The following is a 21,165-nucleotide window of genomic DNA, read 5'->3' on the forward strand; positions in this document are numbered from 1 at the left end:
TTCGAAGTTTTAAAAATCGGATATTAAAAAAAACGATATTTTGAAATTCGGAAAAATAAATTTCGGGTTTTTAAGTAATCGGAATTATAATGTCTTAGGAATTGTGAAAATCGGAGTATTTTTTTTTTCATCTTCGAGCGGTGACACAGTTTCTGGCACTAATATAGATTATGTATGACCCTTCCAAACCTCTTCCACTCCGTGACTACGAGTACCTAGGTACCAAGTTTCATAAAAAACTTGTTTACATTAATTCACACCTAAAATGTACCCAACTCGATAACAACAGTATCTAATTATGATACATTTATAACCTCTTATCTCTCAGTGTTTCTCGAGATATCAGGAAAGCAACACGCATATTTAATCTCGTATTTTATGATTAGTGCAAAATGTTGAAAAACCCATTGTATCAATATGGATCCCCAGATCTACAGTTGCCAGTGAATTTGAATTTTAGTGAATTTATATTAAACAAACTCGTTGAATTTAAAGAAAAGACCATTGTAAGTATCGTCATCATCCAGCCGTAGGACGTCCATTGTCGGACATAGGCCTACCCCATAGACCTCCAGTTGCCTCGGTTGGAAGCGGCTTGCATTGTAACAAGGCAGATCAAGCCTTGTCGATTGTTAACCTCTTCTATTTCATGTTTTGGTTCGTTTTAAAAATTCAGTTCAAATTTCAATTTTCGAATATCCACTGTACTTTCAAATTCAGCACTTTGTTTTTATGTCAAAATTCATTCTACGACCAGGAGCTGTACTATAGGACGTGCTAAATATTTTTATTATTTTGACATCAAGACCTATTCGATCATATAATATCATAACAACTTCATAGTGCAGTTAATTAGTGTTTTATAACCAGTTTCATCACACATTTGTATCCTGTTCTACTTAACCCTCTAAGGGATCTTGAAGGCACAATTGTGCCTTCTATCTTACATTTAAATAAGTCAAAGTCAAAGTCAAAATATCTTAATTCAATTTAGGCCATAACAACACTTATGAATGTCAAAAAAAATCTACCACCGGTTCGGAAAAACCTCTGCTGAACGAGGTATATTCCGCAAGAAACTATACAACAAGTATTTTTTTTTAAACAGATTTACAATATTATTAAATGATATCAATACATCACAAGTATTTAACAACTTTTTTGCTATTTGAAGGGATCGCTAATGCGGATCGTAATTATTTCCAAATATCCCTGTCCATGATATAATCATTAACTTTATAATACGCCTTAGATATGACAGTAGATCTGAATTTTGTATCTGTTTCATTTATAATATTAACGTATGCAATTTCCCAGAAACGACTTTTTGGTTTTAGCCAGTCTGTAAGATGGAACTTTAAGCTTCCCTGTGCTTCTAGTAGCCTTTGGCTTATCGACGTTAGTGGGAAAATCACATATGTTCTTCCTTACATACATCAAAAACATAAAGCGACGGCAGGGTTAGGATACCTGTTTCCTTAAAAAAAGATCTTAAAGATTCACGCGTCTTCAAATTATAAATTGCTCTAATTGCTCTCTTTTGTAAGATAAAAATTGACTCAATGTTTGCAGCAGATCCCCATAAAATAAGGCCGTACGAAATAATGCTATTAAAGTAAGCAAAATACACCAACCGTGCCATCGCCACATCGGTTAGCTGCCGTATTTTCCAAACTGCAAAAGCAGCAGAGCTCAATCTACCCGCGATTGCTGTGACGTGAGGTCCCCACTGTAGTTTAGAATCGAGCGTTATTCCTAAAAATACTGTTGATTTTACAAATTCAATAGTTTGACCATTTAACTTTATATTAGAAACTGAATTCGAGTTAGATGAATTTATCAACGAGAATTTAATACATTTAGTTTTCTTAGTTTAGTAACAATTATTGGCAGCAAACCATGCGGATATCACGGACAGGGTTTCATTGGGCTCAATGAAGTCGGTATCTTTTCTACTAACCTTGAACAGTAAAGACCTAATAAACCTCTTGAACATCTCCTGTCTTTACCTCTTCATCATCATCTGTCGCTCACATCGTGACAGCATCCACCCTGAACCCGCGACTTTGACCAGGTCATCCGTCCAATCTACCTTAGAAACCTTTATGAATGCGAAAATACGTGTTCGTTACTATTTCACGATAAAACGGCTGTGCATTTTGATGAAATTTGGTATTGATATTTGAGCGCCTAACAGTGGCTATGCTTTAGAAAATTTTTTACATAATATAATGTATAGACATAATATGGCATGAATGCGTTGCCTAATCGATCCGCCGTATAGCTATGAAATGGCGGCGTATTCACCGTGAAACAGCAGTGCTTGCACTGTTGTGTTTCGGCGTGGAGAGTAAGACAGCCGGTGAAATTACTGGCACTTGATGTACATCCCATCTTAGGCCTCTAGGTTGGCAACGCATCTGCAATACCCCTGGAGTTGCAAATGTTTATGGGCGGTGGTGATCTCTTACCATCAATCAGGAGACCCACATGCTCGTTTGCAATCCAGTCGAATAAAAAAATAAACCGTTTATTTTCTAATCTAACCTGAAACAAGATGACCATTTAAAATGTTATGAAAAACAATAAAAAATGACAAAAATTAACATTATTATACAATTATGGCAGTTGAAAGGATCCCCGTTGGTGGACGTCTTGCGCCGCGCTTGCCGAATGAGTCGCGTATTCTCAAAGTGACAATTTTAACTGTCAAAATGATAAAAGAAAAATTATCGTCCACATAAGTGGGGCCCGGAATTTTGCGTGCGGCTACTGACAAATTATAGGGCGAGAGCACCGCTTTTTATCGATCTTATCGACAAGTCGATAGTTTTTTTAAATTTATGTTTTCACTGTATAAAACCTCAAACATTCGGATGATACGTATTTCCAGCGGTCAATGATGAAAAAAGTTCAAAATATCGTAAAGTTTAATCCGTTTAAATTGCTTTATTGAAATGACTATAATTACGAATACCTTTATATTTTATAACTTAACAAAAGATCCCTCTGAGACCACTTAACGTTAGGTAGCTCGTTTGCCTACCCTTTGATAAAATAAAAGAGAACATATTATTTTGTATTCCTTCAGTTATTTTCTTACCATAGCCAATACTATGTATTTTATAATAATATTCCAAGCAAAAACATATTTACAATTATGTATAAAAGTTACAACTTAATTAACAGTTGTCGATTTCGTATTCAAAGTCTATTTCATTGTTAATTACAGTATCGATAATATCGATAAAAAGCGGTGCTCTCTCCCTACAATCTGTCAATAGCCGCACGCAAAACTCCGAGCCCTACACATTAGGATTATAATGTCTTAAACTTTCGGGATTTTCACTCATAGTCAAAATACCACGCACAGAACTTATCACGCTAACACACACGAGTAAAATTTATCTCGACGTTTCGGCAACATTACAGTGGCCGTGGTCACGAGTAGACTACGTAAGGACACATGAGGATTCTTAATTTTTTCTAGTGTTTTTCTACAAGCTTTTTTTAACTAATCGTATATTTAAATTAAATAGTGTGTGTAAAGTTCCCAATCCGCATTGGGCCCGCGCGGGAAGTACGACCTGAGCCCTTTCATTCTGAGAGGTCTGTGCCGGCAGTGGGACGTATATTGGCCATGATGATGATGACATTAACTATCCATACTAATAATAATATTATAAATGTGAAAGTGTGTGTGTGTTTGTATGTTTGTCCGTCTTTCACGTCGAAACGGAGCGAGCGTTAGGGTTCCGGAGCCAAAATGGCAAAAACGGAACCCTTATAATTTCGCCATGTCTGTCTGTCTGTCCGTCCGCGGCTTTGCTCAGGGACTATCAATGCTAGAAATCTGTAATTTTGCACGGGTATATTTGTCAAACTTATATGGTGGGGTATCGTTGTATAGGTCTTTTAAAACAACTTGGGGTTTCCTCAGACGATTATTCGATTCAGCTATCTGTTTGCGAAATATTTAACTTGAAAGTGCAAATTTTCATTAAAATCGAGCGTCCCCCCTCTAAAATCTAAACCGGTGGGTGGAAAAATTTGAAAAAATTCAGGATGGTATTAAGTACATCAAACTTTCAAGGAAAACTATAACGGTTAAGTTTGCTTGAGAATTATTAGTAGTTTTAGAGTAAATAGCAGCCTAAGGTATAAAATATACCTAAACTATGGAAGATTCCGTATAAAATACGAAATCCTTAGAAAAATATTACTTAATTTTTTCGTAATGGCTACGGAACCCTATTTCGGGCGTGTCTGATACGCTCTTGGCCGGTTTTGTCATAGAGATAGTTTATAGACCAGAGAGTGACATAGGCTACTTTTTATCCCGGAAAAACGCACAGTTCCCGAGGGAGCAGCGCGCGATACCTGAATACCACGCGGGCGGAGCCGCGGGCAAAAGCTAGTATCCTATAAGTAATAAATAAGCGCCTACACAAAAACCTTAAGCAATTTCTTTTGCAGGTAAATGGGCTTACCAATGAAACAATAACATACGGCGAAATCGCACAGCAGTCGATAAATCTAGCTGTCTCACTCAGTAAGCTTGGGGTGGGAAAGGGACAGACGGTGGCAATATGCTCCGAGAACAGATCGGAGTTTTGGAGTGCTGTGATTGGCTCTATCAGTACAGGAGCTGTGTTTACGACTATCAATATGATGTATACTAAACGTAAGTAAGTTTTGTTTGACTCAACCGTTATTTTGCTGAAGTAAATATTAATAAACTACGAGATGGTTTGTAACTAGTCCTGAAACGCGACTCCGTCTGCGCAGAATTCATTTATTGCTATCCCGCGGGAACTACGCAATTTTTCGGCATAAAAACTATCCTATGTATCCAAGTAACATAGTTTTAGTGCTAGTTCTAGTCTTAGTTTTAGGTGGTACTTTTGGAGCCAAAATAAACCTTTCTTTCTTTTCTTTCTTTCCTATGTCCTTTCCCGGGACTCAAACTATCTGTATACTGAATTTTATCTAAATTGGTTCAGCTGTTTAGACATGATGAGGTAACAAACAAACAAACAAACACAAACTATCTATTGTAAATATAATATTAGTGGGATCAATGAACGATAAACAGTTACTTTGCTCACCCGCGACCTTCTTCCTATAGGTACGGGCGACAAATGTGTGCTCATGCATCTCCTTCGCCATCACGATCTGTAGGAACGCACACGCACACACACAGCTCACAAACCCAATAATACCACCACCAAACTATACTGACGGTTTCGAGCTCAACCAGAGTTCATCATCAGAGCAACACAACTGTTCACTAAATATGCCACCAGGTATTACATAGTTAGTGGTGTTGATAGTATTGGATTTGTGTGATTTGTGTGTGTATTATAGCGTGGAGACGGGTGAACAAAGTATTATTTACAGTTCATTGATATATGGACCTCCGCAAAGTAACGCCTGATTCAATAAATTATAAACAGAGAAAACGTAGCCCCGACGCCACGCGTAGTCATACATACTAATTTCTCTACCTAAGGCTTTGTTTCCACCAGAGATGTACGAGGAAATGTTGCGAGGAATGTGTTTTTCATGAACCAATAGAAAGGCTTCATCTACCTCGCCTCGCTCCGCTCAGCTGTATCCACCAGAGACGTCTCCTGTGCGAGGATGGGTAAATGAAGCTTTTCTATTGGTTCATTAAGAACACATTCCTCCCAACACATTCTCGCACATCTCTGGTGGAAACGCAGCCTAAACATTGCAAATATTTCTATTCCCAGATGAGATCACCCACGTAGCCGACATATCCAAGCCAAAGTACATCATCTGCTCCCCTTTGGCCTATAAAATGCACGAAAAGGCCTTCAGGAGTCTGAATTACGTGCAGAAAATCATCGTTTTCGGTGATGACAAACCCCCCAACACGGTGTCGTTCAACGAGCTGGTGGCCCGCAGCGTGAGGTTCCAGGAGTTCCAGGTGGCCGACGTGGACGGAACCAAGGACACCCTGTTCGTGCTGTACTCCTCTGGCACCACGGGGCTGCCGAAGGGGGTTATGCTGACGCATTTGAATGTGCTGATCTCTAGTTGCTCGTAAGTTTGTTACTTTCAAAAGTTTTGCCTGAAGATCAAGTTGTTAGGTTCCTAAAAAATTGAATCAGTCCATCAGCTAGATTGTGAGTAAATGTTCAACTCAGACAGAAGAAAAAAAATCTTTTTCACTTCTCTTTCTCGTAAAGGTCGTGATTATGCTGGATCTAGGCGACATTAAAATGACTTTTTATGCACTAGTGCATAAAGTAAAATCTTCGTCTAAGACCAAGAAAATCAGGTGTCAACTGCCACAAACAAAAAAGTTTCTGTATATTTTTTAATAATTTTAAATTTATATAAAACTAAAAATCAATCAAATCAATCAAAATAAACCAATAAAACTAGAAAATTATAATTAAATAGCAATGCATGAAAAATAAAAGTTACCTTGTAAGTGAATAAATTACTTTCACTATTACTATTGCTCTTTAATTTCCTCGCAATCGAAAGCAGAGTGTAAACGTGTGACGTCTCGGGTAAAATGGGGCGTTTTATGCTCTTGTTGTACAATCTACCACTGTCAATTAAACGAAAAATGATGAAGATAGCTAGCCAGTTAACGATCTGCTGTACGAGGCCCCACTCCCGAACTTTGACTGGTTACATCTTTGTAATTTTTTGTTTGACTCTATAAAAAAAAACCGATGACAAAACCGTTTTTCACTTTTCAACCTCTATTTAGGTAAGGCAGTCTTTAACCCCCGACGCAAAAAGAGGGGTGTTTTAAGTTTGACCGCTATGTGTGTCTGTGTGTGTGTCTGTCTGTGGCACCGTAGGTCTTAAACGGGTGGACTGATTTGAATGCGGTTTTTTTATTTGAAATCGGTATTTTTCTGTGAAAGAAATCACAGGGGTGTTTGTTTACCCGACTGCCCGAAGGGGGTTTATTTTAGACATTGTTGCATGTTATGTTTTTTTATGTCAAATAGCTGCCAAACGAGCATGCGGATCACCTGATGGTAAGTGATCACCGCCGCCCATCGACACCTACAGCATTATTATTTTCTTTCTTTTAGAGCATTTATAAAAGTTTGTTGAAAAATATCTACTATTTTGCATTTTTAATTTATCGGTTTTATAATAATATTTATAATAATCCACATTTAACTCTTTGGTATCGAGCACGTAAATTTCATGACAAATATGACGATTTAAGTAAAAAAACACTTTCCTTCCAGCAAGGGCATAGAGACCCCGTCGCCCGTCAAATACTTGATCGTCACCCCATGGTTCCACACCATGGGGCTCATGGGAACACTGCTGTACCTCAGCTGTGGGAGGGACATAGTATATTTGCCCAAATTCGAGATGGAGCTGTACTTGAAATGCATTGAGAAGTATAAGGTGAGAAAGAAAATATATTCATAACGGGTCACCACATTTGGGAGGGGCGAGAGGTCCGGCAGTTTGTGTCACAGGAATAGCAATAAATAAATATCATGGGACACTTGACACCAATTGGCCTAGTCCCAAGCTAAGCAAAGCTTGTACTATGGACACTAGGCAACGGATAAACATACTTATTTAGATAAATACATACTCAAATACATATTAAACACCTAAGACCAGAGAACAAACATTCGTATTATTTATACAAATATCTGCCCCGGCCGGGATTCGAACCCGGGACCTCAAGCTTCGTAGTCAGGTTCTCTAACCACTTAGCCATCCGGTTGTCAAACAAGTGACAATACATGTGACAAGGGGGTGCGGGAGGGGGCTAAAATAGTCAAAATTGGTGTGATGTACTTTATGGATAACCCCTAATCATCATAAGTCGAAAAGCGGCCACTGCAACATATAGGCCTCCGTCAACGATTATCATAGTATATCGCGTTCCGTATTTTGTATGCCCCTTTCAGGAGAGACGAGTAAAACTTTGAGACGATTTTTTGCTTTGTAGGTACCTATATGTTGGCGGCCGATCGTAAAATCCGCCAGATCAGGAAATTCCTAGGCATATCGTGAAATGGCGCCACGGGATTTCGTGATCTGGCGGATTTTACGATCGGCCGCCGACATATAGATTTCTATGTATGACTGCGTGCGCTGGATCGGCATTTTTGCGCCATATAAATCTATACAAAGCAACAAATCCGTCCGCTCCGTACGCGTGCGTGGTGCGTGCGCTCCGGTTCCGATCCAGTGGACGCTCAGCTTTAGTCCTCCTATTCTTAATTGTGGCCAAATAACACCTCTTATAAAGTATAAAAAACTAGTAAACAAAAGCAAAGACCTAGTGTATTTGGTGTTTAAGGCGACTTAATCCAAAAAAGTCCTTGAAGGACTACCCTTTCTCTATAGGTACATATACTCTTTGGACTACCCGAACCTGGCTACCAAAATTTTATATTGGCACCGGATTTAGATAATCATACCAAATTTCTAATTAAGATTGGTTTTTGGAGTCTTTTTGTATTTTTTATTTCAACTCCAAATTTTACTACTTTTACGTTTTTCTAGGTTTTACGGGATGACCGTAAAAGTAGTAAAATGGACTTGAAATAAAAAAATCAAAAATACTCCAAAAACTAATCTTAATTTGATTGCTTAGTAACGACATCTCTTGTCCGGGTGAGCGGTTAGTTCCAATGGAATGCTGAAAGTTTCTCGATGAGGGCTACAGCATGGATGTCGCTAGTGTCGCTGCTTAAGTGACTAAATAAGAAACAAACAAGCTGAGATATGTGGTGCATAGGAGAAATTCGTGTCTGTACCCCTGTCCAGTGGTGGTGTAGCGGTATAGCACGTGGCACGGAATGCCGAGGACCTGGGTTCGATTCCCAGCGCTGGTCTATTTTTCTGGTTTTTCTGTGCAACTATGTTTCAGTTTGTATTTTCGACCAAATTTCTAATCAATCGGATACCAGGAAGTGGTAAAAAAATGTGTAAACCAGTTTTCAGGACGTACGTACAGTCACCAACGCCAATATCTGACACAAGCGTGCACAAATATCTGATACGACTCTATTTTTAGGGCCAGTAGGATATTGTGTCAGATATTTTTGCACGTTCCGCTGTGGAAGATATTAATGCAGGTTATGTACCATCAGCCAAATATGAGGTCTACCACCCTAAAGTTGATAATCGTTTGCATGACATAAAACAATAATGCCAATAGACGTGTCTGTCGCGATTCGATTTGTAGCATTCGAAGATGGCGGATGTAGACAATATCTAATTTTGCTATTTCTGTTTCTTTGGCTAGTTGAAGTATAATTTTGATAGTGTTTTATGCGGCGATTAACCTTAACAGTGAACAGTGATCCCAAAATTTTATATTGCTCTCGTGTCTAACATTTTTTAATGCGCAAGTGGTCTCCACGTGGTTTTTGGAATTTTACTATCAAGTTGCAAAAACTACAATCACCGTACAACGTCCCCCTCAAAGAGAGTCTACCTTGACACTGGCGAAATTGTCCTATTAATTAGGACAGAAAAGCCATATTTTAAAAGAGAAGAAGAGAAGAAGAAGACGTGTCTGTCAACTTGAAAGTTCGACTTTAGCGACATGATAGGACCCACTCTCCTTGTAAAGAAATGTGCGATGTTTTTCAGATAACCCGTCTCCAAGTGGTGCCTCCGATGCTGGTGGCGCTGGTGAAGTACCCTGGACAGCATGATCTGAGCAGCGTAGAGATGATCTACAGCGGAGCTGCTCCGGTCAGGAAAGATACCCTAGAAGCTGTGGGGAAGAAGTATGTATCAGAAGTGAGACCACGATGTAATTTAGGAAAATTTCAAAGTTTAGTTAAATTCTGGAATTATAATTGTAACCTCATATAGCGCAACCTAAAACAAGCCAAACTAACCAAAAACCAGTGCATAATACATAATAAAAAAGTGCAATTACTTAATATACGTCCCTGAATTTATCGTCAAAGAAACTAAATCGCGTACTAGGGTAGAACCTTTTGCAATTTACATCACACTGATACCCCATTTGCCAAAGAAATCATAGTGAAATTGATTATGAGAATTTAGTTTGCTCGACTGTACCTAGAGTTTATTATATAGTAAATATAAATAAGTGAACGTAAATTAACCGTCCCTCAAGTAATTATGCCTCTAGCTTTAGGTAATGTAGTTAAGTTAACTCTTCATATCAATTTGTATCGTAGTTATGAGTAAAAGTAACATCTTAACCAGTATAATTATGTAAGATTGCACAACACTTTGTCTATGATTTTTGATAATACATGTTTTGATTATGCTTTTGTTTCAACGGAAAAAAACCGGCCAAGAGCGTGGCAGACACGCCCGAAATAGGGTTCCGTAGCCATTACGAAAAAATTAAGTAATATTTTTCTGAGGATTTCGTATTTTATACGGAATCTTCCAAGTTTAGGTATATTTTATACCTTAGGGTGCTATTTACTCTTAAACTACTAATAATTCTCAAGCAAACTTAGCCGTTATAGTTTTCTTACTACCATCCTGAATTTTTTCAAATTTTTCCACCCACCGGTTTAGATTGTAGAAGGGAGGGGACGCTCGATTTTAATGAAAATTTGCACTTTAAAGTTGAATATTTCGCAAACATATCACTGAATCGAAAAATCGTCTTAGCAAACTTCTAATGGTTTTAAAAGACCGATACCCCACACTATAGGGTTGGATGAGAAAAAAAAATCACCCCCACTTTGCGTCTATGGGAGGTACCCTAAAAAAATCTTTTTTTAGTTTTTTATTGTACCATTTTGTCGGCATAGTTTACATATATATCCGTGCAAAATTACAGCTTTCTAGCATTGATAGTCCCTGAGCAAAGCCGCGGACGGACAGACAGACATGGCGAAACTATAAGGGTTCCGTTTTTGCCATTTTGGCTCCGGAACCCTAAAAACAGTGCCTACTTACCTATTTATTTAACCCGAAATAAGCAGGCTCCTATGATCAGTAAGTAGGTGACGAATACTTAATTTTGCTCCAGGTTTCCCAATGCCAAGTCAGTGTTGCAAGGTTATGGCATGACGGAAACAACGCTGGCAGCCACGCGGGACAATGATGAATGTAGCCAGCCTAAACTGGGAGGCGTGGGCAAGGTGGTGTCGGGAGCTGTCGTAAAGGTATCCAGTGTTGCCACTTTACTTTAGCTAGAGCTAGACAGTTGGCACGTATAGAGGCGATGCAGATTGGAATCCCGACCGACGTACCTTTTTCATTTTAAATATAAACTTAACCAAACTTAACTTACAAAATGGTCATTTGAATTATTGTTTTTTTTTGTTCGACATTGTCTACTTTACAGAGTTACACAAGCTTTGCTTAGTTTGGGACTAGGTCAATGGTGTCATGTGAATTGAACCTAGCCTAAACATTTGGTATAACATATTTTTAGCAAAAAATACGTGAGGTATTTAAAATTACCATTATTCTTTTTGAACTATATGTAGGTATTGTGTCACTACTACAATTGTGTCACTTAAATGTGAAACCTCTAATAAATAATTTATAGAATCAGGCGTTACTTTGTGTAGATCGGTATCAATGTATGTACTATAAAACAATTCCTTTGCTTATCCGCGAGCTTATTATAGCCGCGTCTATACAACAAACGTATGTTCATGCTAGTAATGCAGTTGAATCCTCAGGAGGAGTGAATTTGGCTTCACTCCTATATTCAGGCTTTAAGCGACTCTTTCCATTTCAAGGTGGTAGACCCCAAAACTCGAAAACCTTTGGGTCCTGACCAGCCCGGGGAGATCTGCGTGAAGGGCGGTATCGTGATGAAGGGCTATGTGGGCAAAGACCGGCGGGAAGACTTCGATGAGGAGGGCTTCTTCAGGACCGGAGACATCGGCTACTACGACCAGGACGGGTACTTCTTCATCGTGGACCGATTGAAGGAGCTGATCAAGTATAAGGGCTACCAGGTAAGCCACCTAGTGGGAAAACTGTCAACGTTGCGTGGGCTTGCTCGTGGTCACTCAAGAACTTTTCTCCCTCAACGGTTATCTGTCATTTGAGCCGGTGTGCCACTTCAACTTACTTACTTCGAGCCTGTGCTTCGAGCTAAGTCAGTGACTCCAGTTCTTCGGAGAATTTCTGTATTCTGGATTCTATAGCACAAAAAAACCTAATCATAGATCTCACCATAGCTCGTTGGGATACTCTGAGTTAAGCTAATTTAGTGAATCAGGCGTTAATTTACGGAGGTCCGTGTCAATGAACTAAAAACAATAACTTTGCTCACCCGCGACCTTATGATGAGCTTCGCGTCTATGCAACAAATATGTCATGCAGCCCTCCGCCTCCACACTGTAAGAACACACACAAATCCAACTACCACCACTACCACACTACACTGACACGTTTCGAACTCAACCAGAGTACATCCTCAGAGCAACACAACTGTTCACAAAGCTACCAGATGTTAAAACATCTAACATGTAGTTGCTACTAAGCAACGATCTTAATTCTTGAATTTGCTCTCACACCAGAATATTTTACAGGTGCCGCCAGCAGAGATAGAGGCAGTGCTGCTGCAGCACCCAGGAGTGCGGGACGCGGGCGTGGTGGGGGTGCCACACGCGGGCGCCGGCGAGGTGCCACGCGCCTTCGTGGCGGTACAGCCGGGCGCCAGCGTCACTGCCGAGGAACTGCAGAAGTTCGTGGCCGAGCGGGTGAGTGGAACTTGACGAAGGTATCATCATCATCATAATCACCATCAAAAGGCATCTCGTATAACGCTGACACAATACTAATAATAATAGGCAGTAGATTGATTCCGCCGTATTCTTGAAATTTATCTACGGCTAGGCGGAGCGCTAGGGTTGGCGTCTACAAAAAGTAAAACAGACGTGTGTAGATTTTTATTGTATGTGTGTATCTTTAGGTGTAGGAATAAAACATATGTTAATTTCATGATTATTGATTTATTAATTAAATAATAAGTTGTTAATAGAATAAAATGGCGTCTATGCGTAGTTTTGTCTTGCGAAGATTGGTTAGCGGCTGTGTAAATGACGCTTGGCTGTGTGCGTGCGTCGGTTCGGGTGCTAGTATGGAGTCAAAATACTGCCTATTACTTGTATTGTGACGTTTGCTTGGCGGTTTTAGATCGAAAGGCACAACTGTGAACCTGCTTTGGAACAAAGGCACAAAGGTTACTTTTCAACAAGTACACAAGCGCTATTTCTTTTTGGACTTGGTTTGCGGTTGTGCTTTTTGATCTTGTGGCTCAATTCCATTGGTCGATAACAACCTGTCGATATACAGCGTGCGGTTTGTCCCCGCAGACGGAATAGCGTTTAGTGAAACCTTTCGCTCCCCGCATTAAGGCCCTATTATATCGATCAATGAAACTGAGCCTTTTAGGCAACAGTAGGTAAATCTTTAGTCTATTGACTGACTGACTTAGTCACTATAAAAAAAATCAAATAAATTTAATAGTAATAAAGAGGAGAGATAAATCAATGTCAGTATTGCAATTACCTGCCATTTATTAATACATTAAATTTCATTTAAATAAAAATATTATTTATTTATTTCCATTGTTAAGTCATGTACTTACTTACATAGCAATTAAGGTGTCACAGAAAAAAAATGGTTAGACCATAACCTGTAAGGGCACAATATTGTCCTAAAAGTAAACTAAGTACGTATAATGTACATAATTATGTTTAAGATTGTTTTTTTGGAATCTTTTTATATTTTTTATTTCAATTCCAAATTTTTGTTACTTTTACGGTCATCCCGTAAAACCCGCTGGACTTAAGTGACAAATAAGAAACAAACAGGCTGAGATATGTGGTGCATAGGAGAAATTTGTGTCTCTACCGTTGTCCAGCGGTGGTGTAGCGGTATAGCACGCGGCACGGAATGCTGAGGACCTGGGTTCGATTCCCAGCGCTGGTATTATTTTTTTGTGCATCTATATTTCAGTTTGTATTTTCGATATAATTATGTTTGTATGTATGTTAGTAAACACCTAGCCTTGCGTGGGGATGCGACAATAGAGAAATCTCTCTACAGGCAGAAGTCAAGGATTTACACGAGCAGAGCAGCAGACTCGTATGCTTAAGACACGGATCCGTGTCAAATTTATGGCAATTTAAACAATTGAAACTAATTTGTGTTTTTAAAACAGATGAGACTAGAGTTCAGTACGTTTTTTAGTTCCCGCATACGGGGTTAGCAGTTAAAAAAAGCCTTTATTGCCTCAACTTAAAATGAGACATTGTTAATAATAATAAAATACCTATCCAATAATACCCCACACTACAAGGTTGGATGAGAAAAATTAAATCACCCTCACTTTACGTCTATGGGAGGTACACTAAAAAATATTTTTTTTTTAATTTTTATTGTACAATTTCGTCGGCATAGTTTACATACATATTCGTGCAAAATTACAGCTTTCTATCATTGATAGTCCTTGAGCAAAGCCGCGGACGGACGGACGGACAGACAGACAGACAGACATGGCGCAGCTATAAGGGTTCCGTTTTTGCCATTTTGACTCCGGAACCCTAAAAACGTATAAATTACTAAGATAACTTAGTCTGAGTAATCCCTTTTATTTACACATACGGTCATGATTTACAGCTATACTGTTTAGTTTAGTTTAGTTTATTTATTCATTCAATACATCATTACATTATAATTGACACAAATGCCAGTTATAAGAATTTGTATTGAAATCGTCCAAGGTAATAAGATTGATTAGTTATAATTATAAAAAATAAAATTCTAAGCATGTCATTATGTGAATGAAAACAATTAAAGAAAGAAAGAAAAACATTTATTCATGACAAACATAAAGAACAATGGATTTTTTTTTAAGAAATATATAGTTTTATGTATGTCACGAAATGGTCCCAAATCAGCAATCTGCCGGTCTTGCGAACGGCGCTGGTCTTCCTTTGGGACCATCTGGTCATCATACATTAAAAAAAATACATAATAAAATACAGTGAGACCGATAAAATTAAAGGCTGGTTCTCCTCAAAGTATGGTCAGACTGAAAACACATTGAAATTAACATTAAAAAAGAATAACGGCCAAAATTTCAAGGATATGTAAAAATTAATACATTAAGCAATAATTCAGTAATTTTTTTTTTTTTTTTATTTAACTTAAAACCAATTAATTATTACATTGAGTGTTACTCGCCAAACTGTAACGTTTATTGGCGAGAAGCGCTCAATTTATTTTAACTTAAGTACATAACTACCTAACCACCTCATTCTACATTGTACAAACTTGCAAACAGAAGTAACAAAAGAGAAAAAAAAATGAATATGCATATAAAAAAAACTTTACACACATACTAATAGGTACATATAATTATTTTGGATCCCCGTGGACAAGGTCACCCAGAAGAGAATCCCTCAATTTAGTTTTTAAACCTGTTTTACTTAGTTTAGGGGTCTTTCTTAGTAAACTAATTTTATTAAAAACTATTAGCACTACAAATTTTGACATTCTTTTACCATAGTAATTTTTAGCCTTAGGTTGAACTAATCTTTCCTCTCTTACACTCTTAGTATTATATTTATTTTTAACACGTACTTTATATTCATTACTGTAGTAATGCTGTAAGCCTACCATATATTTAACCTTTTTATCTACTGGTAAAATTTTACATAGGGGAAATAATGTATCGTAATCTCTGTTGCATTTTTGTTTAAATAATAATGTGGAATAGTAATACTATACTTATATAAAGAATAGTTAGCAATTTAAGTTTGTCCAAGGTACTCGTAGTTTTTGTCGCTAATCTGTCATGAGACAGAAAGAAACTATATACCGCTGTGATAATACTATTTCGAATTACCCGCCGCACCCAGCATGAATCGCGACCTTCGGTCACCACAGGGCCTACTCCGAAATTCGAAAATCGAGTATTTTCTAAAATAATGCAAAATTGATTCAGCGGTGCCACTTTTATGAGAACAATCCAAGGGGAGTCTCAGCATATTATTATGCTGGCCTTGATTGGCCGGCGCTGGTTTTAAGACTGGTCCCCGATGACGGCCGGTCGCAGCGCTTCTCACATTCAAATACTGGATAAGTAAGCCAAAAAAAAAAAAAAACAAAAAAAGAGCTAAGTAAATAATAAATAAATGAATATCATGGGAAACCTGACACCAATTTACCTAGTTCCAAACTAAGCAAAGCTTGTACTATGGATACTAGGCACCGGATAAACATACTTAAATACATATTAAACATCAATTGTGCCTAAACCTTGCCTAAACTGTAAGCAGTAAGAGAAAAAAAAAAGGTAAACAATCTCATGATCCCGCCAATGAGGTTGGAAAAGACACTATCGACACTACCGTTGTCTTTGTTCGGTAGCTTAATTTAAATTACAAACTTTACACTAATGTTTTAAAATTTCTGATGTTTCTTTTTGACAGCTGTCAAATCCCAAGCACCTGCGCGGCGGGGTGAGCTTCGTGCCAGAAATACCCAAGAACCCGAGCGGCAAAATCCTACGACGACAACTGAAAGCCATGTCTAATCAAAGCAAGCTCTGAGGGCAGGTGCTGCTTTACATCATCATCAGCTGGAAGACGTCCACTGCTGAACTAAACCCTCCCGAGGTCTACGCCAACTAGCGCGGGTGGGCGTTTTCAAAAAAAAGTGTATAATATGTCGGCGGCCGATCGTAAAATCCACCCGATCACGAAATTCCTAGGCATATTGTGAAATGGTGCCATTTCATGATATGCCTAAAAGTTAGCCAGGCATATCACGATGTGTCTGAGAAACAATACGGCAGATTGATTAGAGCAACGCATTCGTCGATATTAGTCTCTATAGCGGGCACATCGTGATAAGCCGAAAAAAAGAAAAATTTAGGTACGACGAGCGAAGCGAGGAGTGGTTAGTATGAATTGTAACAACAACGCACGAGCCGAGCGAGCGAAGCGAGCGTGCCGCGGCAGTGGCCGGCGAAGTGCCAGAACCGATATGGCAGCGTTTCATGAAATGCCTAGCAATTTTATGATCTGCCTAAACGTCACTAGGCAAATCGTTAAACGGTGAATTTTGAACGATATGGCGGATGTCCCTTAGCCAATTCATGAAATGGCGCCATTTCACGATATGTCTAGGAATTCCGTGATCTGGCGGATTTTTACGATCGGCCGCCGACTATAAAAGTTCCTAATTGGTGCCTTATAAATAATTTAAATCCTTATTATATACATTATACCTACTTACTTTAATTTATCACGTTTGTGATGTTACAAATAATTATTAAGACAAATAAATAATTATTTATATTAAAATCATATTTAAAAATATCAATGTATTAGTTTAATTTTAACGATTAATAAATTAATTTACCCATATCTACCCTTCTATCATTACGATCCCTATTGACGTAAAGAAAAAAAAATTGAACCTAAACTTGTAAACCTTGGTTTATCGGTGATACTACTTTATGATCTTACGCTGAGATCAGTTGTGTGAATAATGAAATAATAGTAGATTGTACAACAAGAGCATAAAACGGGCCATTTTACCCAAGACGTTCATATAGCCACCCTAACCGGTATGGCGAGGGTGGATAGACACGTCGATGGGAAAATGGATTTAATGCTCGAGTTTTACACTCTGCTTTTCACTTCGATGGCGAGGAAACTAAATAGCAACAGTGGAAACAATTGTTCACTTACTATGTTACATTTCATTTTCCATGAATTACTGTATAATTATATTTTTTTTAGTTTTATGTATGTATGTAAACTCTTTATTGCACATAAAAATAAAAATACAAATACACAGAGAGGAGAACAATGGCGAGCTTATCCCTAAAGAGGGATCCCTTCCAGCTAACCTAGTTAGGAAAAAACATTTGGTTATATAGAGGATAAGCGGAAATTTACGTGCGGTAAAGAGACAAAACAGAAATACTCAAAAGAGATAAAATAAATACAACATTATTTACATTAAAACTAACACAAAACAAAAGAAATATAACAAACAATTACAAAAGCGAAACAGTCTCATCTCAGGTGTCAGTGTCCAGCCATAATTTCTTTAAACTCTCCCTGAACGAGGCCACAGACGGAGATTCCCTTAGAGACAAGGGTAAATCGTTCCACAGCTTGACTGAATGGAAAGTGAAAGATTTAGCATAAGAGCGCGCGTTGTTAGGCGGGAAGGCAAGTGTAAGTTTGGAACTCGACCGCAAACGGTGTCCACTTCCAGTGGCCAAGTAGCTAAATCTTTCAGACAGGTAAGAAGGAGAAGCAGGGTTAAACAGGACATTATAAAGAAGACAAAGGGTATGAATGTCTCTGCGATGACGAATAGGTAGCCAATGAAGCTGTTTGCGGAATTGGGAGACATGATCATACTTACGTAGACCATAAATGTACCTGATACACACATTCTGCAAACGTTCCAGCTTGTCAAGCAACTCTTCTCTTAGGTTAACAAAAGCAATATCACCATAATCGAGGAGAGGCAAGAGCAGAGAACGAGCGAGAGTAAGTTTCGTTTGAAACGGAAAAAAGTTCTGCAGACGTCTCAAGGAGTGAAGTGATGCAAAGAGCTTACGGCTAATCTCATTTATATGAGCAGTCCACGAAAGAGTTTGGTCCATGATAATACCCAAATTCTTAACCGTACTTGACAACGGGATCGTAGTCCCTCCAATTTTTATTGATTTATTCTGATTGATTTCATTGATTTTTAATTTTATATAAATTAAAAATTATTAAAAATTTATATATACTTCTTTGTTTGTGGCTGTTGACACCTGATTACCTTGGTCTTAGACGAAGATTTTACTTTATGCACTAGTGCATAAAAAGCCATTTTATGTCGCCTAGATCCAGCATAAACACGAACTTTACGAGCATGAGAAGTGAAAAAGCTATTAAATCGTTGCTCACCCGATTGCAAGCATCAATACTGACAGCTGCCATGGATTTTATAGCTTGCATTTCCTCATGTGGCCAGTACAGCCGGACTGCGTTCCAACTGCAACGTAACCGCAACAGAACTGCCGACTGCCCATACATATTTCATTGCAGTTCGATTGTATGGGCAGTCGGCTGTTACGTTGCAGCTGAAATGCAGACAATGCAGTTCATCTGTACGGGCCCATCGTGAGATCTGTGTAAGATAAAGTATTATCACTGAATTACCAAATGTCGCCCATAAGCCGACAAAGAGTAAGACAGCCGGTGAAATTACTGGCACTTGAGGTATCCCATCTTAGGCCTCTAGGTTGGCAACGCATCTGCAATACCCTTGGTGTTGCAAATGTTTATGGGTGGTGGTGATCTCTAACCATCGAGAGACCCACTTGCTCTTTTGCCGTCCAGTCGAATAAAAAAATTATAATAATAAACCAGTCTCCCAAGTTCACTTCTAAGATCTAAATAAACCAATATGAGTGTGGCCCAAAATTTCCGAAAAACATTTTTTCTTCGTGGCAATTATTCCGTTCCCATATTTTCCCAATGCCTTTTTTCCCCAATATTTTATTTTCCATGGGCATTATTTCATAAACTTTTTTTTACGTTCCCTATATTTTCTCTTCTTTTTAAAACCCCGTGGTGAAAATAAAATAACCAAAACCTTTTTTTCATTAAATAATTTTTCCTTTTTCTCATGTTTGTACAATCTCTTTTAGTATCAATATCTCATGTTTAAAAAATATAAAAAAACCTTTGCTCATTAAATGTTTGATATATAGCATTTAAAAAAAGTTTTTTTCTTATAAGTATTGTTTTATTTTAATACTTGCTTTTACCCGTGGCTGTACTTGTGTAAAGTTTTAGATCTGGCAGTAAAAAATAAGTAAAGATTCCTGTGAGAATTCCCGAAAATAATATATCTATTTCCTTCCCAAAGTCTGAAATTGTCTCTATTTATACCAAGTTTTCATACAATTGATATATCATATATGTTTTTTTTTTCATTTTTATTAAGTAATATATTATCAGTTTTAGTTTTACTTTTAAAGCTTACAATTTAAATACGTAATTCTCCAAAAAAAATACCATTGAAAAAAAGCTCGATTGCCCAGGTTTTATACATACTCATAATTATAGTTGAGATTGCTTAGGTGGGATACCTAATTATAAAGAACTATCATGGCTGTCTATCACTGATCACTGATGACTGACATACAACGCACAGCCAAAACAAATCCCCTGCTATAGGATATGGATAAAAATAATATTTTGAAAAAAAAAACAAAGCAATTAGAATCTAATTGTTTCGAGAATAAAGTCAAACTGCCGTCAAACTGCCATGGTGTGAAACAACAGACAACAAAAGAAATTTTACTTTGTTACGTCATAGATTCCACCACGAGATTCCGTGGGCCGCACGAGGCTAGAAAAAAAAATAGAAATAAACTTTATTCTATACCCAGCTATATTTCGTTGCTTAAATACAAAAGGGCCACAAGTCAAAAAAATTTTTTTTTCAATCTCAATAATTGCATTTTAAATTCTATTTAACGTGCAACTATTGCAATAAAAATATTCTTTTTTTATTTGTGGCCCTTTTGTATTTAAGCAGCGATTTGTACAGAGACTAACAGTCAAGTAGCAAACACACACGTCGTACAGTCACTTGCATTAATATCTGCCACAGCTGAGCGCGAGCGTGCAAAAATACCTGACACGTCCTACCGGCCCTAGTAAACGAATCGTATCAGATTTTATACACCCTTTGTTTTGTCAGAATATTGGTGCTAGTGCCTGTCTGTGCTCACAAACTTTTGCATAAAATATTAGAAGATTTCTACTAAAATTGCCCTTTGCTACATTAACATTATTTAGTAGGTATTTGGGCGGGCCATTTTTTATTTTGTTGTCGATATCTTTCTTTTCTCAGATTTCAATGCGATTTGGTGAATTGGCATTGGCTTATTCTGACTATGGTAAGCTCAATTTCACACAATGTCCTACAAATTTTTCCTTTGATTTACACAAAATGTATGGAAATTTCTTAACTAAACTGAAAATTTAGTAATGAGGAACTCAAAATGAAAAAAAAAACGACAATAAAATAAAAAATGGCCCATTTATAAACTACGCGACACCACTTGGCCGTTGTAATTATATATAACTAGATTGCGTGTTTAGATAACCCTTTATATTAAGTCATAATATT

The 21,165-nt window shown here is 37.8% G+C and overlaps 1 protein-coding gene across 1 annotated transcript; it reads left to right on the plus strand.

Moving 5' to 3' along the window:
• Positions 1-341: 341 nt before the first annotated feature.
• On the plus strand, positions 342-17,282 carry LOC141443510 (luciferin 4-monooxygenase-like). Its single transcript, XM_074108826.1, has 9 exons — positions 342-506; positions 4,477-4,684; positions 5,757-6,069; positions 7,248-7,413; positions 9,628-9,767; positions 11,003-11,138; positions 11,724-11,945; positions 12,525-12,695; positions 16,437-17,282. Exons 1-9 carry the CDS (start codon positions 393-395, stop codon positions 16,554-16,556), a joined length of 1,590 nt encoding a protein of 529 aa, XP_073964927.1. The 5' UTR covers positions 342-392; the 3' UTR covers positions 16,557-17,282.
• Positions 17,283-21,165: the final 3,883 nt, after the last annotated feature.

Source organism: Choristoneura fumiferana, chromosome 27 (genome assembly GCF_025370935.1).
Source record: "Choristoneura fumiferana chromosome 27, NRCan_CFum_1, whole genome shotgun sequence".
Lineage (NCBI taxonomy): Eukaryota > Metazoa > Arthropoda > Insecta > Lepidoptera > Tortricidae > Choristoneura > Choristoneura fumiferana.